At 40.2% G+C, this 26,571-nt stretch overlaps 1 protein-coding gene and 1 long non-coding RNA gene across 9 annotated transcripts; one reads left to right on the top strand and one right to left on the bottom strand.

Annotated features, from left to right (window-relative positions):
* Positions 1-1,299: 1,299 nt before the first annotated feature.
* Positions 1,300-23,708, bottom strand: RPF2 (ribosome production factor 2 homolog). Of its 8 annotated transcripts, none has more exons than XM_065056684.1 (15): positions 23,543-23,708; positions 22,358-22,467; positions 19,521-19,584; positions 19,044-19,088; positions 18,793-18,906; positions 16,251-16,393; positions 14,174-14,306; positions 13,259-13,296; positions 12,710-12,749; positions 8,928-9,009; positions 8,759-8,835; positions 7,460-7,559; positions 3,033-3,135; positions 2,051-2,195; positions 1,300-1,691 (listed from the first exon to the last, which is right to left on the bottom strand). In XM_065056684.1, the coding sequence occupies exons 5-15, from the start codon at positions 18,796-18,798 to the stop codon at positions 1,512-1,514; spliced, it is 1,047 nt and encodes a 348-aa protein (XP_064912756.1). In that variant the 5' UTR covers positions 18,799-18,906; positions 19,044-19,088; positions 19,521-19,584; positions 22,358-22,467; positions 23,543-23,708; the 3' UTR covers positions 1,300-1,511. The 8 variants fall into 8 exon arrangements, with proteins under 8 accessions (XP_064912756.1, XP_064912760.1, XP_064912761.1 ...); XM_065056688.1 differs by having other exon boundaries at positions 18,793-18,903; XM_065056689.1 differs by having other exon boundaries at positions 18,793-18,903; positions 23,549-23,682.
* LOC135579033 (uncharacterized) lies at positions 23,699-24,634 on the top strand. The gene is made up of 2 exons (XR_010471292.1): positions 23,699-23,873; positions 24,159-24,634. It is a non-coding gene; the product is annotated as an uncharacterized LOC135579033 (long non-coding RNA).
* Positions 24,635-26,571: the final 1,937 nt, after the last annotated feature.

The raw sequence follows: 26,571 nt of genomic DNA, 5'->3' as shown, positions 1-26,571 counted from the left end.
CAGGCTGGGCAACCTATCACTTAGTCTTTTACTATTACTTTTATGACCATAAGTTCATAAAAGATAGCAGGCCTGTTAGTACATTTCTTCTACAGCTATTACCAAAGATGGCTTTCAGCCAAAAGCACAGTGATTTGCATTTCAGAAAGATATGATAGGAAATACAAATCTGAAGTAGCTTATGGAATTATCAGTTTCTCAAACACATGGTTATAGATTGGAGAAAAGGATTTAGAGAGAGCCATGCAGCTCATGCAATGATACGAAAAAAAAAAGGTAATACATTGAGGGTAAATATGTTTATGCCTCCAAAAGGTCCCAGACTTTTAAAGCTCTTTTTCACAGTGCAAGTTCCATCAAACCAGCACAGCAGAAACATCATGTATAGCACTTGCACAGCCACCGTGATGGCTCAGCTCTCGCACAAGGACAGCAAAGCTGCCCAACTGCTTCCTTCCAGGGTGCAGAAGACAAGTAAAAATAACAAACCGCTTATTTCTGATATGATACTTCAGCTGATTACACAGAGAAAACTAACAAGATAGAGTATTAAAAATGTAAGTAAGATGAGCAAGCTTGCTGTGTTGATGGTAAAGTGTGTACACTTTTATCATACTTATGCTAAAGGGCAGAGCGATAGCTCCCACAGAGACAAGCACAAGAATAACGAAGGCTTTTCAATATGTTCCAAAACATAACACACCACACCAAGTCTCTCAAACTCTCATCCCCTTTACCCAAGTGCTTAATTGGGTCATCACTAACTCACAAGCACAAACTTCAGAGAAAAACAGGGTAAGAACAGACTTGTACCTTTCATGGTTGCTTCAAATATTTCCATGCTGGGTGCAAATCAAGCATCAAAGACTGAAATTCAAACTGCAAAGGTTTCATTTATGCCTAAAGCAAACATCAGGTACTTTGCTACCATGGTGATGAACACAGTAAAAACACCTTAATCACTCCTGATTCTGCAAGTGTAAAGTAAGGCTCGGTGCAATAGTTAAAAACATAAGTCTGCCATCAGACACATATTGTGAGCTCACGCTTCAGAAAATGGCTTATAGTTTGAGTTCTGCAAAACCTGAAATACATAACAAATAAATGAACAGAGAAACTGTGTTGTGTATGTTGTGCATATATACTACTCTGGTGCTGCGCATAATTTGTAAGATGAGTTGATTTATCAAGGGTTCCCAACATAATAGCCAGAAAACTGTTTGGAAAACGAGTCACCTGTTTGACTACTGTATGTTTGTCAAAACCAAGAGAATAAATACTCAGCTTCGGAAAACTAAGCAAGTTTTATCTCATTTTTTATTTTAAATAATCAAGTTCCATGTCAAAGCTCAATACCCCGTGTTCACTTTAAAATGACAAATCATTTAAAAGATTTTTTTTTAGAAAACTAATGTTAACGGCAGCTGAATCTTTTATCTCTGACACATTTATGTTACAATATATATAATAAATTTGAAGCTACAAAGAGTATTCAAAGTTGTTCCAGACTATCAAGCTGATTTTGACTTTTTGGGACTGACCCCACCATCTTCAGCTGCCTTCTCTGCTGGCCTCTTTTTTAACCCTTTCATTTTTCGTGTTTGCAGTTTACCAAGGTCTTGCTTCTGCATGTGGATTCGACCATAAGTTGTACCAAACACATCATGAGAGATATTCTTTTTCTTCTTAGGCTGTAAAGGAAAAAGAACATCAGTATTTGTGAGTAGAGGGTGCCAGGAGCTCTGGTGAGAAGCCAAATATCCAGCCTTACCATCACCAAGTTCACCAGTAATTAAACTACCAAATCAAGTGGCAAAAGCAAGGCCACATACACTATTTGGAGCTTAGAGATGAAGATTTGTTCTACTCTTGTCTGTAACCAGAGGGGAATTTGTACACCAGATATTCACCACAGAAGTGCTACGGCCCCAGAAATATTAGTCAGCCTATATAAAAGTAAGCTTTGGTCAAATATAGGATAATTAATACTTCAGCTTTTGCTCTTTTTCACATATAGATCTGGAAGTAATATATTTTCCATGGTGCATACCTTCAGGGCTTTTGGTTGTTTTAAAGACAGCTTATAAAGGTCATCTGAAGCTAAGTGTGTTCTCCTCATAACCAGATCTAATGAAGGTCCCATCTCTTCCAGTTCAATTCTTGGTATTTTACAGCCAGATTTCTTCAGAAGCACCCTATAGGAGAAAAACAACCAAAATCAATGCCGTCCTCTGTGATAAAGACTTAACTGTCTTCCTAAAGGGCAGGTTCAGTCCTGTAGTTCCATCACTATTTGAACACACCCAAAATATAATCTGGCAAAGGTAACTTTTTAAAAAATGAAACTATTATTATCAGTAGTATTGTTAAAACTCAGTGCCAGTACCTTGAAAGCCATATCACGCCTCAAACTGAAAATAGTGCCCTGGGTATTAATAGACATGAAAACTATCAACTGTCATTTACAGCAAAATAACCTGAGCACTAACTAAGAAACTTTTTCGTTTGTTTTAAAGAATGATACTGATAAAAGTCACTTTGTTACAAGAGAAATCAAAATCACATGGAACACAAGCTATGGATGCTCACAGCCTCCTAAGGCAAGGCTGTGAGCTGCACAGGTGAACTCCAGTGCAGCCAGAAGATTGTCCTCTCCTGCCTTTTCCCATTTTTCCTTGTGTTATCGTGGGCTGCAGCTGGATAACTGACTAAGTTTGTGAAGTCTAAGACAGTGCTGGGAATTCACACAAGCTAAGTCACACCACCTCACTAACACAACCACACGAAAGAGCAATCCTCCTCACTACGAGGGGGAGCTCGACACAGAAGGAAGCAGCACGTTTAGGGCTCCTGTGTTTTCCTTCTGCTGTACAAGTTACTCTCTCTCACGCTGGAACACCTCTGCACATTACATGTTTCAAATGCAGCAAACTATTGCTCAAGCCAGTTCAATTACACAACTACAGGCTAAATTTGGGGAAAAGTTGACAAGCATATCAAAAAGCAAACAAATAGATAAAACACATACTCACTTATAGCTTCGCATGTAAATTTTCCCATCTACAGCTGTGAAATGCAGAACATACTCCAAACCAGCCAGGCGAATACTGGGCACGCTAGGACCTCTGAAGAAATCTGAAAGGATATTTTAAAAGAATAAATTCCAGGTTTCTTGGCTGAAAAGCAAACTAACAGATGACATCAGTTTATTTAATTAGGGACCCGCATCACATCACTGATGTGAACTCCTTGCCTATATAGATATTCTTGTTGCATCTAACTAAGCAAAGCTGTACATGGGATACCTGTGTGTTTAACAGGGACCCCACTCAGCAGCCACTCTGCGAAAACACAGGAGAGAAACTTAACATTTCGGGTGTCTGCTCCCACACTGGTGAAAGTAGCTGGGTGTAGAAATCCTGACAGGAAAATAGTGACTTTCCAAAGGTAATTCAGTAGCAACAAATACGCTACTTAAAACTAAGTGCATGGAGAAGAGCACATATACTTCCACAGCAGTAACTTAGCTTCATTAAACTAATTGGGATAATTGCATTGTCTATTCTTCCAAACAGTCAGCCTTAAAGTCAGAAAAACAAAATGTATCTTGTTTGGTGTTTGGATCTAGTCATATGCTCAGCTAAACATATCAACCCAGAGAAGCCATTAGTTCAGATATCCATTTAAAGACATGATTCAACAAACTGATACTTAATCAGATTTTCAACCAGAGACACATTTGAATGAGTACAAAGAAGGTACAAAACAGACCAAAACTGTATCTTGTCTACTCTTATCTACATTTTCTCTCACTGACTTGGGGAAAAAAAATTAGATCTATAATTTCTTTCACACCTCCCTCACAACAAAGCACTTCTATCCTTTAGGTAAAGCAGGATTTGTCTTTACAATTAATACCTTGCCTATTTAATAAGAAACACGTAACTATAAAAATAAGACACTTGAAATACTTGCTTAGTTTGCAAAGAGAACACTGAAATACAGGTTAAATACAAAATGAGCTCTCTCTAGAAAGGTTCTTTTATCAGGCTATGAAAAAATTACTGTGCAACCAGAGAGCTTGCAATAAGCACAGCAATCTGTCCAACATATGCAGAGGGTGGAGAAAGAATGTGACCTTGACCGAGGGAACAAGGTGTGCTAATAAACATGACAGGGCAACGCTGAAACAGTGGAGAACTGCTAACAGACGCAAAACACATCAGTCTTTTCCGTTCTGTCCCGTTTTCAGATCCCTCGGCTAAGTTGTCTTTTCCTCCGCTACCTTTTTCAAGAGTGACATCCAAAACAAAGTCTTGCTGGCAGATATCAGCTGGAGTCCAGCCAGGAAACTTCCTTGGTCAATTAAATACTCTCACATGGCCTCTTGTGGGTTGAGCTTGTAGTTAGAAGAACAGTTGCAAATAAAACATTTTGTTTATTTCTGGCATATATTTTCCCTCCGACAAGTTCTCTGTGAGTACACAAGCTCACATTTACACTGGTTTTACTGGCAACATCTCTCTTTCGTATTTTCCTGTGGCATCATACATCTTTTTACCCACAGGATGATCTCTTCCAAACAAACGCAGGTGGTCAGGAATTTCTGTTTCCTGGCAATGCTGAACAGCTGCAGAAACCTTACACTTCAGTATACCCAGAGAGTTGAAGTTTTTTTAATGTACTTTTGATTTACAACTCTTGCTTTGGTTGGACTAGAGACTTGCTTTCTCCTTTCTTTCCATTCCTAGTTCTTTCTGCCCCTTGTCCTCACCATGTTTCCAGAACTTTTAATTTACTTTTTCCTGCAAAGAAATGCACAAGACCTTTCCATTTCTAGATTAAATTCCTAAGTTATTTTGGAACAGGAGTGTATACACTTCTTTTTGTCTCAATTCGTATCCCAAAGCTGGTAACACTGAAACCTATGTAGCAATGCTTAGCATTAGTGGAGTTTAAATTCTATCCCAGCCATCCCCTCTGGGCCAGAAGGACCTCACAAATCTTTGAGACACTCAGAAGAGTCTGCCTGAGGAGAGCCGCATGAAGAACAAGCTGATGGGCAATTTAAAAATCGTAGAAGTCTCCTGGAAACCAACATTTTAGAAGGTGTATAAGCAAGTCCCGTAGTGACAAGCCATTTTAAGGATGAAATGGGTGTGCAATAGCAACCAGCAAGCAGGAAGTGTTGTTAAGAGATGAAACTTTTTATAAATGCAAGCATAAAAGGTTATTAGAATTTCATGAACTGCATTCCAAGGACTTACACGGCAAATGAATTCCTACACTACCACATCAGTAGGCAATGAAAACCAAGAGAGAAAGAATGGGATGCTTTTTGTCTCCCAGGTCTCTAAAGAAAAATGCAGCTGCTGTTTATTTCTCCTAAACAACTTCTTGCACTTCGCAGTTTAAGTGGACTACAGGGTTTAGCCACCACGAAGACAATAATTCACCCTTGCCTTTAATTTTACAAAGAAGCTGCTGTAAGACGATATTCCAAACATGCATAAAGATTTTTGATACCACAAAAGCCAACGAAAGCTTGGTTGTTCACCAGCATCACTGGCATCGCACTGCTTTGGCAACAAGCAGCTGTCAGCTACCTCATATTCCCTCTGGGAGCCCAACAACACTGCTACAGTAACAAAATATTTGCTGTTGTTGCTATAAAGACTTCTTCTGTCTTTCTTAGCAATAGAGTGACAGCTTAAAAGCACCGTTTTTGCAGGAACAGAAATAATCAGTTCCTCTCTATCAGCTAAGGGTAGTTCTGAAGCAGGTCAAATTATTACCCAAATGATTTCAATTGGTTAGTGATACCTTCAAGCCTTTACATTCCCTAACCTTTTCTTTTGTCCATTGTTTTGCATCTGGGTATTTAATACAAGTCAGCAGAACAATAAGACCTGGACTGGTTGGAGTACATTCAAGAAGAAAGATTGGGTGTCAGTTCGAGTGCATTTGACTGCAGAGTCATTAAAGGCAAAGAAATCTGAGAGGAGAAAGGACAGATGAACATCAAATGAAACAGGACATGGAAAGCTAGCTAGTTATTTGGCAGCTATCTAATGATGCCTGTCTTCCATTTCAGGTACCAAGCTGCTTGATGGTTGGGTGCATGAGCACATCTGGATGCCAATCAACAACACTGTGCAGATGTCTGAACAAGATACACTTCAGAAAATAATGTACCCGCTTCTTGCAGTGTAAATATTCATTTACAGTGACATAAATATGCAGTACTAAAACTCACTTCATATTCAGTATTACCCCACCTTCAAAGGTTTATAAGCACAGTTATCATCTTGTCATCTGTCCCCAAGAATCAGTCAGCTGTACTGAGAGGATGCAAGCTTTCCCCTCTCCTGCTTGCATTTCAGTTTCATCCCAGATAAAACATTTTGCTTTAAGAAATTATAATACTAAGGGAAAAACAAAAAAATCTTATGTTTAAAGTCTGTTTCTAAAGAGCAATCATTTTTTTGTTTGTCTAGAAAAAAAGAGCCAAATCAATATTTACTTTATATGAAAGGGAGATCTTGCAAAACTGTAAGACTATGAATTGCTACAATCCAAGAATGGAACTGAAAGAACAAGACTGTTCTTACGGGGCCAGTTTCAGTAACTTACCAGAGCTTTAAAAAAAATTTAAAAAGTAATCTACTTTTAGAAAACCTACTAAAAGAAAAAATACACCATCCTACTTACTAGATTTGTTCTACCAAGCAAGATGCATTTTTAAGTATCAAGAGATACAGTACCATATGACTTCTATGTCCTAAAAAGCTACCCTAAGCATAATAATTTTTTATATTTCCTCAGGAAAAAAACCCACAATGAGCTTTATCTTCCAGAGCCTCCAACCTTGAGACAGTTAACAACTTTCTGCCAGTTTGTTTATTAAGCTCCAAGCCTGCCTGGAAGTTAGACACAGATATTATCTACAGCTGATTTTTACCGCACATGTTCTTTCCAAGAACTCTACTCAATGGCACTTTTGTTAGAATTGGTCAAATTTCCAACAGAAAATCCTTTCATTATAAAAACACAAGCTCAATTATACAATTGACTTTTTCTGTAAGCAAAAGTATCTCATGTTCTGAATTTAATCCACTAATTTCAATTAGATACTTCAAAAATATCTGGCTAGAAAAGTGATGATCCAGTACAATTACAAGGCAAAGACTTTTTGAAAAACACCAGAATTTTCCCACAATCAAAGTAATGAATTTAGTGAACACAACGTTTCAACTTTAGACTCGTTTAGGCTAGTCTGCTTCCCCCTCTAACAGTCATGATCAACTTAAATTTCATGAGACACGAATCTTAAAAGTGCCTGTTCTTGTGTTCTTTCTGTGCCGAGCATAAGCAAACATTTATTGACAAACCAGCATTTCCCAACAGATATTACTACAGATTTATGCAATCCTACTGCTCAAATAATCAAAATACTGACCAATAAGAAGGCTCTTCAGTCTTCTGTATTCTTCATTTACCTCAAACATGTCACCAGCAAATATCAGCATGGGTTTTGTTCCTTCAGGACATTTACTGTTCTGTGGAATAAGAATTTGAAAACAGAACAAAAATTCAGACCATGCTAAGGAACGTGTTATTGACCTAATAAGTGGGTAGCCATTCAACACTGAATGAAAAATTGTTACGACCTGTGATTTATATGGACAAAACAGACCCTTTTTTTTTTCATAGAACAACACTGTATGTATATGAAAGGACTTTATTTTTTAAAAGGATGAACTGTATTATTCTTTGTGCTAGATTAAAAATATGAGATTCTTTACTACACAATGTGTAATTTTCACCTCCTGGTGAAAATGAGTGAATCTAACTGCAACTACTAACAAGAAAAAAAAAAACAGAAGCAAACAAGTCTGTTGTGCTTCTGACACCGGATTGTACATGAAAAAGGCTAAAAGATCAGCTTAGTCAATCACATAATTTTATTTCTGGCCAAACACATTTACTCAACTCTACTTGCCCTGCTATAAGCCATGTTATGAAGATACACAAGACAATCCGGGAAAACTCACCCGGTGAGGGAAAACTCACCTTTATAAACTTCTTCACTATCCCTCTAGACTTTCCTGCCAATTTATACACTGCGATGAGAATAAGGACCATAAAAATTCCCTATTTTTGTAGTATATGAACTGCTTGATACAGAAGGACACACACATGAAATATTTTTTAGTCTTGCCAAAATGAGCCTAACATAGCCATAAAAGGCGAATTTTCTCTGGGTTTAAATAGTCAAGATCTTATGTCCCTGTGTGAATTAAGTACAGTTCCCTGAAAACAGGCATCTATGCACTGCTGAAAGCTAAAGGAAGCTTCAGAATCATCTCAGTCAGCAGAGTGACCATCTTTGGTTAATATTTGAGACGAGGGATTGCAGTTTTCAAAGCCTACGCCAATTGATATAGGAACCTACCATGAGCAGAACCTAAGGAATTTTGTAAATGTAACTCTTTAATTAAAAAGGGAAATATTAGGAATAAACCAAATCTAAAAAAAAAATTGCAAAAAGAGTTGCAACAATGCTCAGAACATCAAAATAAAATAAAGCAGAGCATAAAAATAACATTCTAGAGTACACAAATTTGCAATCCTCAGATACTGCATGAAACACCTTTTTAAGCAACTCCTGTCCTTGCTTCAAAGCACAGAAAGAGTCAATGCACCAAAAAAATCCACCAGTAGATGTCAGTGAAATACCAACATAGTGACTCCTTACCTTGACATCTTTTAGGGATACAAACTTCTCAATGCCGAGCTCAATCATGTCTAGAACATGATAGTCAAACATGCGACCTGTGAAAGTAAAGAAGAAAATCCAGTTATTTAAATTATTCATTGAAAACTAGACCTTTCATTAAAATAAAAACCCAAATGAGACGTATTACCTATTATCAGGTTGTTAGGTCGCTTCTTGTTATGAGAGCCAAACAGAAACAAAGAACAATCTGATTTCTTGGAAAAAAATTCCTACAATTGAGGAAAAGAACAAAACTCATGAGTTCCAGTTTGTAGTGCTTAAAATATTTGGTGAAGGTCTGTGTCACAAACACGTGAGTTTAGGAGCTGCTTAATGAGAAGATCAACCAGAAGAGTTTTGAGCATGTCCAGGTCCACATAAGCTAAAACTGACAGCTGGATTCAAGGTTCAAATAACAATTCACTTCTTTTTTTTGCTTCCCATTGTAGCCTTAAAGATCAAGCCAGGCAATTTTTTTCTTGCCATTTCATCTGTAATGCCCTTTTTCATAATTCCTCATTACTTGTTTATACACAAGATACCTTCAACCACTTCTCCTTGCCTGCAGAATAAGTATACTGCAGTTGTAATGCCTCATTTTAGTTACCCAGCTAAGCTTTATGCAGCATATTAGCTTTGCCTACCAATTTCTGAACAGCCAGCAAGCCCAGGAGCATCTGCAAATATCTAATGTCCTCACACTTGGGCATGAGAGTCCTACTATAGAGCAACCTCACATCAACTTATTTAAGACTAAGAGGCTACTTAAAACCAAGCCAGTGGTGACTATCATAGAGAGGAGCTTTTCTACAGGTGGAGCAGATAGAGAACCTCTTTAGGTATCATGTCCAGAGTCAACATCACAGCAATTCTTTCTGAGGATATCCAACCTCAAAGCCTTTTCATGTGCTGCTGTGCCTCAAGGCAGCCCCTGGTCCCGTACCAACCACTGTTCCTAGATACACACGCTTTTATCCAGCACTTCACAGAAGCACCAGCATTTCCACACCTGCGCTTGGCAGCTGTGAAGCAGAAAAAGCCTCTGTATCTCCTCCCAGCCCTGCAACAGCAGCTGCTCAGCAAGGACACAGCAGCTCTGCCCCTCAGGGAGGTCAGGAGAGGCAGCAGCCCCAGGAGCAAGCCGAGCCTGGATTAACCGCACACACAAAGCGCACAGCCCAGCACTGAGCTCTGCCACAAGGTCCCTGAAAGGTACTGGCTGTAGACAGATCAAGAACAGAACCATTCCCTTGAAACAGTTGCTCACACAGCTCCGTTAATCACTGACTGTTGATATATATATATATAAATTCTCTAACAGCTGTATGATATTTTATTTAGAAGATCACAGAATCACAGAATGTTAGGGATTGGAAGGGACCTCGAAAGATCATCTAGTCCAATCCCCCTGCTGGAGCAGGAACACCTAGATGAGGTTACAAAGGAATGTGTCCAGGTGGGTTTTGAATGTCTCCAGAGAAGGAGACTCCAGAACCTCCCTGGGCAGCCTGTGCCAGTGTCTGTCACCCTCACTGAGAAGAAGTTTCTTCTCAAATTTAAGTGGAACCTCTTGTGTTCCAGTTTGAACCCATTACCCCTTGTCCTACCGTTGGCTGTCACCGAGAAGAGCCTGGCTCCATCCTTGTGACACTCACCCTTTATATATATTATATTTGTAAACATTAATAAGGTCACCCCTCAGTCTCCTCTTCTCCAGACTAAAGAGCCCCAGCTCCCTCAGCCTTTCCTCATAAGGGAGATGCTCCACTCCCTTAATCATCTTTGTTGCCCTGAGCTGGACCCTCTCCAGCAGTTCCCTGTCCTTCTGGAACTGAGGGGCCCAGAACTGGACACAATATTCCAGATGTGGTCTCACCAGGGCAGAGTAGAGGGGAAGGAGAACCTCTCTTGACCTACTAACCACCCCCCTTCTAATACACCCCATCCTACCCAGATGCAAGACTCTACACTTCGATGCAACAAACTCAAATGTCTCAAATGCGTCCTGCATGTACTGCAACATCACATACATTGCAAAATTTCCCTTGTAAAAAAAAAAAAAAAAAAAAAAGAGGCCTGTAACCAAAAAAAGAAACCCAAACAAAACCACCACACTAACTGGATTTGACTTTCCACATCTTCCCAGGCTCTGTTTATTTGTTGACACTGTTCTCAGTCACCCAGCCCCACTGTTTTGAGGTTCCCTGAAGAACCTCCTTTTAAAACATCAAACAGTTTCCGCTACCACTTTTTCCCAGAAGCTATCAGAAGTTTAAACCAGGGGTCAGCTGATGATCACCTAGTTCCTATATGACTGTAAAACCAAGTGATCCAGCTATGGGATTGTAAGAGGTTTAGTCTCAACAAATAATGTCACAAATCTTCCCTTTCTGCCTACAGTAAGTTCTCCATTGCACTCACCATATTTTCGGCATGGCTGCATTTCTGTCCTTCATGCCAAGAACAGAAGCACACGCTACAAAACCTCAGCATCAGTATTAATGCAGATTAGGCAACTTTCTACGTTGATGTATCTACGCTGCAAGAACGATTTCTTGTACGTAACACATTAAAAATGTGTTGGACAGTTGACTTAAAGCAACTCAGCTACTCCTGGAGCGCTCGCTATTGGCTGCCTTCACTTGATTTTTAAAAAAAGGATCCTTAGTGATCATTAAGGATCATTAGCTATCTCTCCCCTCCTCTCCCTTTTTATTTACAGAGAATTCCTTAGATATGTTTCCCCTTTATTTTCACAATAATTTTCACACAAGAAAGTGCATTTGTGCTCGGCTTGCATACGTGATTTTTTTTTTCTTCAGAGTTACTGAATACAATTCCCCAAAATTCTCAACTTTCGCATGCATTTTCAGTGAGTTATTTCAACGACTGCCTCATGCACTGGAAAGCTGACCCTTATCTCTCTATGTAAGTCAGCAGTGGCACAGAGCAAACGTTACCAAAATACCATCACAGGGAAACAAACAACTTATTTTGGGATAATTCTTTTTGTCTTTATTGTAAAACCACAGCTGTACCTCACTATCTCCTTTCATTTTGTTGAACGAAATAGATATACTGCTTTTATGACAGACGCGTTTCAGCAGTTTAAGTAATGCTTCAATTGAAGCGCACATGTGTGAGATATAATCTTAGGATTAGTCCCCATTATTTTTAGTCTTCCTGCCCACAAATTACCCTGACCTTACAGACTGAATCAAAACCAAATCCACGTGGGGCATATCCCCAAAATACTTCCAAATACACCCCCGTGCTGTCCAAAATACCCTCCAAGCTTCTGAAGAGCCCTTCTTTTGCAACCTCTTTGCAGGCCCAATACACATATTCAACTGAAACTGCACATTGCTCTGACAGCTCTTGACTGAACGTTGGGACAGAACCCTCAGCAACCCTGATGCACAAGGATGCATGTGGTGCTCTGCTGCGCTTCTCTGCCTCTGCTCAAACACAAGGAAGTCACAGAAAGCCGGGGTTCCCCCCCTCCCCAGTTAACTATTTTAACCTATGAATTCATCAAATCAAATACAAGTTCTTGATAAGCTACGGCACTTTAGAGGGCTGACTTCTAGAAAACTAAAATAAACCACTTTATTCTTCCTTTCATATTAAGCACAGTTACTTAGAATAGCATTACAGACTTCTACATTTGCCAATCACTTCACAGAAACACACACACAACTCACAAGTTGACACTTCTGTCTTACAGCCAGAGGAAGAATTTACTTACTGATGCCAGAAATGTAGACATTGCCCTACCTTCAGCTTAGCCAAACTCCCCATAAACTTTCATCACCTAGTTCTTTCTTTCTCATCTAGTTCCTCTCAGATTAATAGCAAATTACCCTAAAATAAAGTTTTTCATTACTTTAAGACTGTAAAATTACAAGAGAAGATGTGGTTTATACTTACCAGTGATGTCTGATCCTCAAAAGGCCTAGTGATATTTTTCCTGAAAGGAGGAAATTTATTTAATTTTTTTTTAAAGAATGGACCCAGATAAGCACATTTAATTAGTTCTTGGATAACATTAAATCTCTGCATTCTACTGGAAACTCCAGCAGCACAGGTTCAGTTTTAGTTCAAGCCATAAGCCATATTAACCCTGCCAGGAGCTCCTTAGTGCCACAGTTGCCATTTTAAGTAACTTCCTCCCCATTTCCTGTCCCCTGGAGCCTGACTTCATAAACAACTGCCACTGCTTGTTCATCTAACACTAAATGCAGCTATTACAATTAATGTCTCTGCACCACAACCATACAGATAGTGGGTTCCCATTTTGAGCAAGATGTATCTATCATTGCAACCTGCAATTCTAATTTATAAGAATTCGGATAGAAAATTTCCAGCCTACCCATCTGACACAGAACCTTGCTCTCATAGAACCAGGCTATTCATGCTTAGAACTACCCAAAGCTGTTTTGTCAGAAGATTCAAAGACATCAAAGTGAGACCACTTACTTTTTATACAGTACAGCAAAAGGCTTCTTCACAGCATACTGCAAAAGACAAAGTCAAACACACGTTATCTCTAACACATATTATCTCTAACACATAGAAGTGCACAGCACTGCTTTTTATAAAACCCAACAACTCACACGATCACAAGAATTCGAGTAACTGTTTGCGCAAATCACCCTAGAAAGGAAGTCATTTCAAAAGGCCTGCTCACAATAATACCCCTCAAGTCAGTAGCAATCTTGGTGCCAAATTAATTGCAGAAGGACTTATTTCTAGAAACTAAAAAATAACAAAATAACTGAGAAACAGCTGAAATCAAAGCTACATAATAGAATCTCTCTGCTTCTAGGGGCATGAGGAAAAACAGCGAGTGAACAACCACCTGACTTTCATCAGCATAAGATGGTAAGAAAACAACAAAGAACGGAGGAAAAAAAAAAAGAGTATATGAACAGCTATAATATTTTCAGGTATGGAGTTAGGAGACACAATTGGTCCAGTTCAAGTTTTGGGACAGGTTGAAAGCTCCATATCAATGCACACAAGCAGTTTACAGGGTTCTGGGACATGACTTCAGCTGAGTGAGCCAGTCCCAATTCTGAATTTGTTTTCAAATGGACTTGCAAAACTTCTCCTTACATACTGGACAATTGTGGAAAAAATAATAATAAAGAGAGTAAGCTCAAAACTTTGTGCAAATAAGAAATTGGAAGAAAGTAAATCTCCATTGAGGGGTAGGTAATGACACCTTTGGAATACAGGTCAATTTAAGATCTGGGGAATGGGGAGAGTATGAAAATATTGGTCTGGCAGCAGAGAATCCGCAAATCGTAAGAAAAAGAGAAAGGAAGGTACTCTTGGTGTAGCACCAAAGGTTGTATAATTAAAGGTTGCATACTATGTCCAACAACTTACAATGTCTTTAAGCACTTCTGTCACGGTTAAGTTTGCATTTCCTCCTTTTATGAGCATAGCATTTTTTGTGTTTTCTTTAAGTTTGGGTTCTCTCTTCTCAAGAAATCTTTTTGCTCTCTTAGTTTTAGGCTTTCTGTAAATTAAATTAAGAGTTAAAAACATAATATCAGTAACAACATCCACCACCACAGAAAACAGTAAAACAAAACAAGAATTGGAACAAGATATGTTCAAGTTACTTGTTTCAGTGACTCAAACTCATCCCAACCTGCAGAACCACAATCAACACTAAAGACTCAGTCTGAGATCAATGCGTTTTACTGCCGCTCTCCTTCCTCTCTGTCTCCCCAAGCTAGCAAAGGTGATTTTACTTCTGACAGGCCAAGAGCTTCCCCCGCACCAGCTCCGGGCCCAGTCAGAGCCGTGCATCCAGAAGAAAAGCTCAAGTATAACATATCTGTACTTGCAGTACTGTGCGTTATTCAGGTGAAACACACCAGCCTCAGCAGGGCCACGGAGCCTGCATAAATTAATAACGACACAGCTGCATTTCCCCACTAGATTAATGTGAAGCTTTTAATAAATACAGTGCTTCACGGAGAAGTTATTTTCTTTTTAAAACAAGCAAACACCCCCACAGCGGTACTTCCAACTGCAAACGAGCAGTTCTTTCAAGCGTACAGAAACACACCCACTCCACACCGGCCGGTCACCACGGCTGCTTTCAGTCACCGGGCCGGGCTCCCTGGCCACCAACCAGCAGCGCTCGCTTCCCCCCCTCCCCGCACGCTTTCCACGGGCCCTGTCTCTCCGCCGGCCTCGCCCCTTGCGACGCCCCCCGCGCAGGGCCGCCCAGGCCCCGCAGCCGCCCGGCACCGGTCCCCCCGCCACACTCACACCACCCGGTCCAGCGCGTCCATCGCTGCCCGGGAGCCGCCTCACGTGCGCGCCCCGCCGCCGTCCCGCAGCAGCATCCGGGACGTCACATCCGCGCGGACAAGGCGGCGCCAAAAGGCGCACGGGGTGGAGCACTGAGCATGCGCGAGGCGTTACCATGGCTGCACCGCTCGCTCAGCTTTTCCATTAAATACTACATGACGATGTACGTATGTAATACCGACCCACGGACGAGCGAGGGGCCACAACACAGTCACATGCACCAGCTTGGGAACAACTGATGCACCGTTACAGCAGATCAGAGCCAATAAGCTATCAGAAAAACAGACTTCCTTTTGTATAGTATACATTATATACAAAATTATGACCTAGATTTTTCAGCTGGTCCACAGGGGGTTTTGAGACCTGACTGGACAAAGCCCTGCACAACTTTGCCTGAATTCAGCACTGACCCTGTTTTTACGTAACAAGATGGTCAAGAGACCTCCTAAAGTACCTTCCCACAGGAAGGATTTCTGACATGTGTCAGGGGACAAAGGATGCTAGAGAAAACCCAAACTAAGGAATCTGATGAGTAACAAAACAAGTCATAAAAAGCACACTTACTTGAATTTTCTTTCAGTAACTGCAGTACAAGAACAGACACAGTATGCACCTGAATACAACACGAGGCAAGGCTGCACTTGAAAAATTCAAGACTTTATTTTAAGGAATGTTTTTTCTTTTTACAAAATGTCCCAGCCTGTACAATACATCAACATTTTCCTAATGTAGGGGGCTTTTTAAAGTTATGTAACCATTTCCTCTTCTACAATTTTGAGGTAGATAAATACATTTCCAGTTAGCATTTTAAAAAACACTTAAGCCCTCCCCATTATAACCCAAAGATAAAGGCAATGCACAAGAACACAATGTCTGTTTTTCCACTATTAATTGCTCAGATAAATTGGAAATCACACCACAGGCTGGCATTTAAAAGTTGGCCCATTAACTCCATGAAGAAATCCTGAAAAGATCAGAGCTGATCTCATGGAGGGGCATCGTCTAAGGCAACACTTCCAGAAGGAGAATCCTCTGCCCCGGAAGCAGGGCTGTCAGGCAGAGGAACAGGGGCATCCATCTCCAAGCTGTGCTGCTTCTCTAGATCACAATTCAGGTCAGAATTTCCTCCAACACTCACCTCTTCCTCTGACTCTTCAGCCAGTTTATCTTGGGCCTGAGCTGACTCCTCAGAATCCTCTTTTTCACGCAGAAAACTGCAAATCGTGTTAGGCCTGCTGTAGGAAAAATCTCTGTCCTTGATCTGTAGCCACTCCACTCCGCCTGATGCAAAGAAGGAAAATTGGTATTAGTGACAAAAGGACGTACAGTGATTTTTCTTAGTTTGAGTTCACTGTTATTAAGGCTGAGCCTGACCAACATTTAAGTAAAAGAACCACTTAGAATAGAAGGATGTCTTTCAAGAATTTGGGCCAATACTAATTTTTGAGTCTCACCATAGGGCTTGAACCATTAATTTTCCTTGAAAAACAGGGCTATGAATAACAGAAAGTAATTTGATAAAGACCAGCTTAAACTAAATAGAAACGTACCAACACGCACAGGTTAAATTGACTTAACCAAGACATATAGCTCCAGATACTGGAGATCTTGTGCATGGTTCAATGACAATACCAGCTCAGTGTCTTAAGAGCTGCCACAATGGAGATAAAATTACTAGGAAAGTAATGAAAAGTAGCAATGTCAAGATAGAAAACCATGCTACATCCACATCATGAGTACTGTGTCCTGCTCAACCCATACTGTAAAACTAGAAAAAAAGAACCAAGAACTGGTGAAAATAGTTAGCTCTCAACAGAAGAGACTAAAAAAAACCCAAACCAACCAAAACACCAGCCACACAACAACCACCACAAAGAAAAGCAACAACAACAAAAAAAATGACAGACTAGAATTCTACTTGGAGACAGCTCAGAGGGGGCAGATGTTTATAAGGCTGTACTAGAAAACAAGTAGATACCGACTTCTCTCCTAATTTTGATAACAATCTAAGTAACTCGCACTCATTGGAAGCGCCAGATCACACATTTTAACAACCACAAAAGCAAACGATCAAGAAAACCCTAGTAAAGTTGTACCTTTTCCCTACAAGAGAATGTGATTTGAAAACTAACTGCTATAAAAAGTGGCAGAAGTCAAAAGCACAGACAGGTTCAGAAAGCAAATGAAGACAATAGAGCCTTTATAGACCAAAAGCAAACTCCTGTCAGGATATTCACGACCTGCTGAACACCAGAATGACGGCCAAAAGGAAGAATTAGTCACATTATGTCCCCTTCCTCCTACTTTCCACACACCCTCTTACTGCTGTCCATAGTCAGAAATACAACACAGGACCACACCACCTTTGGTCTAAACCAGTATGGCAGTTCCTGTAGTATTTGTGTCAGACACCAGCCTCAGACTCTTAATTTAAATATAATTCAAAGTGCTGAGAAAATATTTTACAACTACAATAAAACGAATAAAACGTTTGTCCACCTAAGTCTTAGAACATCTGGTAATGATAGGAAATTACATCAGAAAGAGTTTAAGAATTTGTGTCACCTCCTGAACTCAAGTATATCCAGCTCTTACAACATGCATCCAACAGACTCCAAAAATAGAACTGGGATTCCTCTCTCACTTAGATTTTTAGGCAAGACACATGGCCCATTCAGAAGATATTGTAGTTACTTTGTGTGCACATTAAACTTCTGTCATGGTACAGAAACAAACGGTTTTTCAGCAGTTATCATCATTATTGCTCTCCCAGAACAAAACATGCCTTTGTATTAAGCAACATATTCTCTCCTTCACTGTACTTCAAAAAGAGTACTTTCTGTTTAATATTACCTACTTAATCCTATGGAGAGAAGAAACAGTACATGGTGTTGATAACACTGATGTTTGGTTACATTCTAGATGACATTTCATGTAATACCTCCTATGACCAATGTCCAGCTGATTGCTACATACTCTTAAAATATGAAGAAGTAAGACCAACCTGAGTGAAAAAAGCAACTAAAAGCAACAGGATACTGCTAATGAATAGTACTATATATGGTAGGATACTCAATATCTGACTACATAAGAGCACTTTCGTACAAAAATGTACAAAATAAAGCAAACATAAAAGCACTGAGTTCTGCCTACGGAATGAAAATCAATTGAAATGGTCTGCTAGGTCTGTCTTTGCAAGTAAGCTAAATTAATTTACAATTAACTGTAAATTAAGTAATAACTCACTGTAGTACACACAACATGGAACTTCTCACTAAGAATATTACAGACTTTCAACAATTAAGAGTCTCAAAAAGTGATGAGAAAAATTGATGGTGGGTGGGAAATCAATGAAGAACTACTAACAGCACCTCTGATTTCAGAACTGGTGTCAAAACTTTTAGATGACAGAAAAACATACGAGATAACATCAACATATGTTTGCCCTGTTTTTACACTCTTCTGTAGGAGTCTCCTACTGGCCACTTCTAGGGGCAGCACTGGTCAGAAGCAGTATCTTTCTTCATTTGTTTTGTGTTTTTCTATTTACAAATACACATTTATTGCCTAAAAAAGAAAGTTCCTCTAACTTGCTGCATGCTCTTGAATCAAACAACCAAGGACGACACTCCTAAGCATAAGCCATCCACATCCCTATACATAAAAGCAGAAGGACTAACCGACATTCTCTTCTCCTTCCTTCTTCTCTGTCAAAAGTGTCCGTGTCATGTTCAACTTCTTCATTGTGTGACACTTGTATTTCAGCTGTACTTTTTGGTTGCCTTCTGCATCTACTATGAAGAGAGGAGAAAAAACAATAACCAAAACCCAATCACTGTAGTGAAGACCACTATCAGCTGAAACAAGACAAAGATTATTTTTAACCTCCCAGGCTACCACAACGAACAGGACATCAAATCACAACAATTACCATGCTCTGTGTTTTCTTCAAAAACCACACAGGTTCCCAAGGTATCTATGGGGGAAAAAGTGACAAAGTCTTAGAGGCTAATTTATATCAGCTGCAGATACTGCACCCCATGGCACAGCACTGCAAACGTTCTGACTTCCAGCCCCTTGCAAGACCTCACTGGTAACCACACTGCCAACTCAGACACAGCCAGGAGTATCACAGTCTTACTTTCAGGCATTTTATGTCCCACATCCTCTCTGCAGAAATACCTGCTGGTGCACCCTGCAGCCATACTATCCAGTATGTAACACAGGTGCATGGCTAATTTAGCTATGTCAGACTGGTGCTGCTCTATATGGTGTCACACAAACACCACCCAGAACTTCAGCAACTCACAGGCACACGTTCTTCATCCACAGTGCAATTAACTGTCATCGATAAAGTTCTCTGGGTCATACAAAAAAGTAGAGATTGTATCCACACCATTTTTCCTACCTTCATAGTCTCCAGCAAATACATATCTGTCCACTTGTAAAATGGGCCTCTCTCTCTCTATTCCCTACAAAAAGAGAGACAAAATTGCACAGATGTCAGGTCTCTTCTAGTTCAGCCAAACTTCTTGCTGCGAGACCATAGAAGACAGATACAGCAGAATCCAGATTATATCAATTCCTTGAAAAGATAAATAGTTTAAAAAATACAGCGTAAGGTAATAGCAGTAGAATAAGTATTCCATTGCACTGCAAATGTAAAATGAAACATATATTTTGGTATTAGAGAAAAGGAATAAATTCCAGACTGTAAAGCTTTCTCAAACTATTAACTTCATATGAAGAAAACAATATATTTAAAAGAGAATTTATGGAAGTGGGTAAGAGAGCATAGCAGAGGCTATGATTTTACAGAAGGCAGCAGAATCCTGAAATAATGTCAAGATGTACAATTAAATAAATATTTCTTAGTTTTCAAAAACTGTAATAAAAGTACTTTTAGTCATCACAACTGACTCTGAGGTCTTCTGCAAAGTTAAACATTAGGGGTGTGGGGACAAGGAGTTTTTCTGTATTTGTAGGTGGCTTGATTAAGCAGTGGTAACAACAGTTACAAAGGGTTTAGCCAATCTTACTGTAAGATCAGTGTACTGTAAAAAAATTAAAATGCAATGATAATTTTTCAGTCTATCATCAGACATGTTACTTTAGGTATATTATATACAAAGAATATACCAGATAGTACTGTTCTAGTAATTGCAACAAAACAAACAATGCTGAACTGGTACAGAAAATGCTCTAGTATGTTAAAAAGCACCAAAGAAATTTAGATCAAACTGCAGCCAACTGTCTACTTACGTTGCATGAAATAATTTTAAAACACTTATTTCCTTTAGGAAATTAATTTAACCTCGGTTTCAAATTAGCAAATAAAAATATACATATTTGCATGAAAAAAATGTTATTTTCTAAGTTCCAATTAATAAGAGTTCTGTAAAACAGGAGAACTTACAATATTATTTGGAAAAGACACAAGGTGAAGAAGTCCAGCACAAAGCCTCACAACAGCACCAGAGGTGCAACTGGAGGGTCACGGAAACACCTGTGATTACTGAGTCTACATTGTGAAGGAGTTGGATATATATATTTTTTTTAAACAAAGAGAGAGTAAGGCAGCAGTTCTATCAGCTCATTCCCTTCCTCTGCAGCAGAGCTCTTCCAAATACACAGGCCAGGATCCCATTATTCTTGATATAAAGTATAACTAGAAACTATACTTGGACAAAAATTAATGCCTGAACGGAATACACCAATTAAGGCAAAGTATCTTTTAGCAGTACATTGCAAACAGCAACGTTATTCAGGTCATGAAGATAAGCACACACTACAAGTTTAGAAGATGAGGCACAATGTGGTAAATTGCATAAAATACAGAATACCACACAAGTTAATAGGAATTTGTGCAATTTTCCTCTTATACTTTTAACAAACAGAAATATCTAAGATCAGCAAGATTTAATCTCTGGAATTCTCTCTCTGCTGCATAAATTGAGAACACTAACAGCATTAAGCTAACATGTAGAACATATTTTGGTAGAGCTTGTTTGTGGTGTTTTGTTTTTTACTACAAAAAAATTAATGAGCAGTACTAGGCAGCAGCATTAGGGTTCTTAGTATTCAAAACTTTATTTATTTCGCTGACCGCATTCATTTTTGGACTATGCAAAAATGAAGACTGTCTTCCCCTTATGTGACCAGCATCACAGAATACTTGCTGAACAGAATAATACAAAGCCGAATCTTTTATTGGAGTTTTAACAACAGTTGTCCATAACAAAAAATCTCAATGAATGCTTACTCTGCGGAGTGAGCACAGGTAGATTTGGATACAACCATGATACAGTATGGATACTTTAAAGTTTTTCTAGAGATACTACAAAAGAATCTCAAAGCACAAAATTTAAAAGACCCACATCTAACAGTACTGAAGAATATGTAGCTATTCAGCCACCAGTAATGAACCATCTACGCAACACATGTTAACCAACTTAGGTCAGACCCAGGAAGCAAATCTGCTTATATAAGCATATCCACCCAGGGATTGATAACTTATGAATTTTGATTGTATTTCTACAGTTCAGATTTTCAGAACTGACTTCACCACCTCACATATTTCTAATCATGGGCATAATTCCAATACATTCTCTTCTGCCTTTGCAGTCTTTTATAAAGGTCCAGTTTCACAAAGTATTTGCATATCAGTAGTAATTGTCTACCTACCCAGCTCACATAGTCCATGTAGATTTTGAAAGGTAAATTAAATCTGTCCCATATAAGGTGATTAAACAACTCAAAAGGAAAAGGACAGGTAAGCCAGATTCTCACAATAAACTAAGAAACAACATCCAAAACTGTTTACCAAATGCTTAAGACCCAATTATTCTTTAGAACACTTGAACTTTCCAGGCAGTGTCTGCAAAAAACAAAAATCATAAATACAGTGCAATTCAGAAAGATTTGGGGTTTACCTGTCAGATGTGCTGAAGTTATTTCAAGAAATGAGCTTAACAGTATTCTTTGAAATGTGCTAAATACATAATTTAAAAAACTGAACTTGAAATCAGAGGGGATAATGGTCCTAGCTTATAAATACTTCTGAAAATTCTTCCTTATATTTACATAATACTATGTATTACGTGTTGTGACACAGAGTTCACAACCTGCAGGCAAATACAGCCAAGACAGTGCATAGATCTCTATGAAAGATTTCATCTAAATGTTATCGACTTCAAGGAATTTAGCAACAGCCTCAGTCCTTTGTTCACATGCACACTGACTTACCCCTTTCCTATTGTGCTGTAATCACTCACCAAAATCTTGCATTTGCTTTCACATTTTTCTAAGAAGTCTGAATCAATAATTCCTGATAGTTCCACCATGACCAGCTGCTCCTACAAGATAAGTTTATAACGTGAATAACGTGAAACCCACAACAAAAAACCCCAAACGCAAAGCCTAGCACACAAAGACACAGACTTTCTGAATAAACAGACCCCAAATCTGATTTAGTCTGCATTTTGTTGAGAAAATATGGCAGACAGATATTGCAGCACCCAGGGCAACGCAGCAACCCGCTACTCTTATCATACACCTGCTTCACACTGATTTCCTGAACTTCTCTCCCCACATAGAAAAGGGGATCATTTTTTAAGGGTGAAATCAACGCGACCGATTGATTGATTAATTAATCATAACAATATGACCAGTCACATATTCCAAAATACATTTCCTAAAAGTTTTAGCACCTACCTATATAGGACACAAAAGCAAGAGGTGAAATTAAGCAACACGCTGCTTGACATGGTAACTTTAAACTCTTTGTAACACATCGCCTTGAAATCAATTCCTGCTCATAATTTCTTACAGTTTGGGGTGAGGAAAACACAAAACCAAACCAATAGACACACAACACCCTGAAAAAAATCTTTTATTCAAGGACAAAAAGAGTTTTCAAGAATCATCTTCTCAACACTTATAAATACACATAATATTAGATTCATAGTTTGTATTGTCTTCCGGGGGCAGGATGCAACTGAAACTGCAAGAACGCCTCCTGACAGCGCCGTTTTCCACAAAACAGCCCTAACGACACGGCTGTGGAGCCCGAGAAACCCGGCAGGCCCCGGAGAACCGGCCTGCTCCGCCAGCCCGGGGACCCCCACGGGGACCCCCACGGCAGCCCCGCGCCCGGCCCGCCTCACACCGCCGGCACCGGCGAACGGGAAAGGGCGCGCAGGGACGCGGCAGGAGCAGAAAAGCCGCCACCTTCGCCCTCAGCGGAGCCTGGAAGCAGGCGCTGGGCTCTGGCGGGCACAGGGCCGGGCACAGCCCCACCTGGCAGCCTGTGCCATCCCGCTCCTCTCGACCGGGGGAGAGAGGGCCGGGCCGGGTCACAGGTAGAACACGCCGCGCCCCTTCCCCGAACGCAGCTCTAAGGGAGCGCGCCCGGTCTCAGCATGCACCAACCTCTACTTCCTCTTCCTCTGCTTCATCGCTCCTCTCACCCTCCTCCGCCCGCTCCTCCGCCGCCATGTCGCCCGCGAGCGCCCCACTCCCGTTCTTCCCCTCAGCGCGCACCACGTGGACCCGGCGCCGCCATCTTAGATGAGCGACCGGTGGGGTTGGAAACGGCGCCAACGGCAGCGGCGGCCCCGCCCCCGCCGCTCGCGCCAGCCGCCCCCAGCAGGAGGCGGGAGTGAGGCGCGCGCCGTGGCGACCGTTGACGGGTGGAACGTGAGGAGCGGCCGGTCCCGGGCGAAGAGGGGGAAGCCTGGCTGGGGAGGCGCCCGAGGCCGCGGTGAGATGCGGGGCTGTGGCAGCGGGAGGGGAGGAGCGGCAGCCCAACTGGAGGAGGGGTTTCTGGGGGGCGGGCTCTGGGGGACAGAGGGGGCGGCTGCGGCAGGAAGCGCCTTCCAGGCCCTGAGCAGCTTTTAATCAAGGGGGCTGCGTCATCCTCCGTCACCGTCCCTGTACGCGAGCAGTTCTGCCCGTGCCCCCTCGCCTGCGCCCGAATTTCTCACTACTTGAGGTTTTCCACAGACCTTGCCAGAGTCACAGCCCTTTCTCCGGCCTCGTTTCCCAGGTGGAACCAGACGCCTCATCTCTGCTGGACGGAGTCCGGGTTTCCCTCCTCATCCCGGTATCCCGTCTTCACACCTGTGCCGCTTGTCTCTCTCCTTGTGTGCTGGCCTTATAGGCACCATTGCAGGTTAAATCTTGCCAGACCCTTCTTCAGAGGAAGAAAGGGAAATGTTTTGTTTTGTGCATGGTTAAACTGTATTTGCTATTTTCGTGTCCTGTGCCAGGTGCTTTCTGTTTATCTTGTCAGCTCTGAATACACTCTCATCTGATTTCCATCTGATAAGGATTTCTGACATAACCTGTTAATTTATTTCTTTGTAAGTGCAGGACGTTGCACTCCATAATCCTCAGTTTTATATTGTATTTTGTAATGTAATTATCTCATTTTTTCCTTCTGTATGTTATTTTTCTGATTTTGTGCCAAGTGTCTTCCTACTCATTCTGTCAAAATGTTAAATAAAAACTGATCCCAAGGGAGTTTACTGTATATTTTCTTTCAGCCCCTACTTAACCTCAGTCTCATATAAGATAAACATAAATGTAGGTGTAGTGCTATATCAGGTGTTTAGCAGTGTCCGGATATGTGTGATCCAATGTGTTTCTCCTTTTCCTAGAAAAATCACTGATTTTAAACATATCAAGTAAGTTTAGAAGGATTTCTCTTTGGGAAGCCAGCTTTAGGCTTCATGTAATTTCCTATTAAGCTTCATGTTTTTAGTTCCTTTTTTTTTAGATCTTGTCTTAGAATGTTGCAGACTGCTGTGGTAGGAACAGCCTATAAATTTAGGTTAGTTCTAAATACAGAAAAAGATGCTGGGGCATGTTACCTTTTAGTCAGAAAAATTGCAAAGGCTTGAATTTTGACTGCAGGGGATTATAGTTGTGGAACAAATGTTTGGTATATTACAAGTGTTAATTATCAGATATTTTAAAATAATAGCTTGTATAAGTTGATTGGTGTGGGCTGCTGTGTTAAAGGGTTTTAGAAAATACCAAAAAAAAAAAGTTTTTGAGTATTTGATTTCATGTTCTGCCACTAGAAGGAGATAGATAAATAAAATTACGCTTAGAGAGCTTGTTGAACATTTCTGGTAGATGTTTTTAATGAGCATCTGACTTTTAAAGCTTCATGTAAATGCTGTTAACTTTGGCTGGTTGATCTTATTTATGCTGTATAATATGAGTGCACGTGTAGTAAACCCAGTCTTTTAATAGTTCTTAACTATTGGTTTCTATTAAATCACTGTATTTGGCAGTTACATTTTTGCACCAGGTCTTCCTATCTAAAGATAAAATTTTTGTTGTTTAAAAAAAAAGTTCTGCCTGAATAAAGCAGAATAAACTCTCTATCCTGAATATATATATTTAAAAATTAATTGTCAGAACTGAGCATGTTTCTGTAATGTTACATGAATGCCGTAATTCTCTTTTTATAGATGGGAGGAGGTTAAGTGACTTAGCTAGAACTAGAGGAAGCCCTTACAAGAACATAAATGTGTGTCAGATCAGCCTGTGCAAAACAGGCTGGCATGAACTGCTGATGAAGGAGCCAGTACATTTGTTTGCTTTTATACCAGCCTGAGTGTCATGTAGAATCTGGGCTAATCTCAGTCTCCTGGTTATCGTGAGGCAAGGCATGCAGTTGGATGACGGGAAATTGTTGGTGCATTAGTGCCAGATGTATTTTAAAAGAGGTTACTTCATTGTCAGGCTGAACTTGCTGTGGGCATTAGTGGTTTGCTTGGTCTATCATAACCTGGCAAGAGTATTTCAACAACTTCTCTCTTCCCAGAGACTGTCCCCAGAGTCTGCCAGGGAGATTGAACTGCTTGATAAGATAAATATGGAAATACATGTTTTGAGGATCCAGGTTTTGGGTTTCTGAGGCCTCAGCTAACAATCATGTCAGTGCCTGAACAGATCTATGTGTGCATGCTGCCAGAGGCACGTACCTAGGTGGCACTTGGGTCAGTTTGAGTCAGTGATGACCAAATGGTAAATTTAAAATAAATGATCATGTTTGAGGTCGATATACATAGTATGTATGCACTAGTTACAGTGGACTCACTTGCAATTTAAGCACGTTAATGTGTATTTTATTTTGGGCCCTGTCATTTGCATATTTTAGTTGTAGAAGTCCATAGATTAGATATTTGAACTATCTATTTTAGCAAATAAATGTTATTGCAGTTAAGGTACATTACAGGAAATCAGAGAAAGTTCATTGAAACACATAATGAATAAATTCTGGTTTTCTGCTTTGTCTCATTTTTTCTGTTTTCTTTTGATTTTTATCTTCATGCTTGGAATTCCTTCTCAGTCCTTTTGCAGAAGGCAATTGCCCTTTCTCTGTTCCCTCCTGAGCACTTAATTTCTTTGTGAGGCCCCAGCACTAGTCTGTCTAAGTAAAAGGT

The sequence above is a fragment of the Columba livia genome, chromosome 3, assembly GCF_036013475.1.
Source record: "Columba livia isolate bColLiv1 breed racing homer chromosome 3, bColLiv1.pat.W.v2, whole genome shotgun sequence".
Lineage (NCBI taxonomy): Eukaryota > Metazoa > Chordata > Aves > Columbiformes > Columbidae > Columba > Columba livia.
Note: the sequence above shows the minus strand (reverse complement) of the source record. Positions and strands in the feature narration are given on the sequence as shown.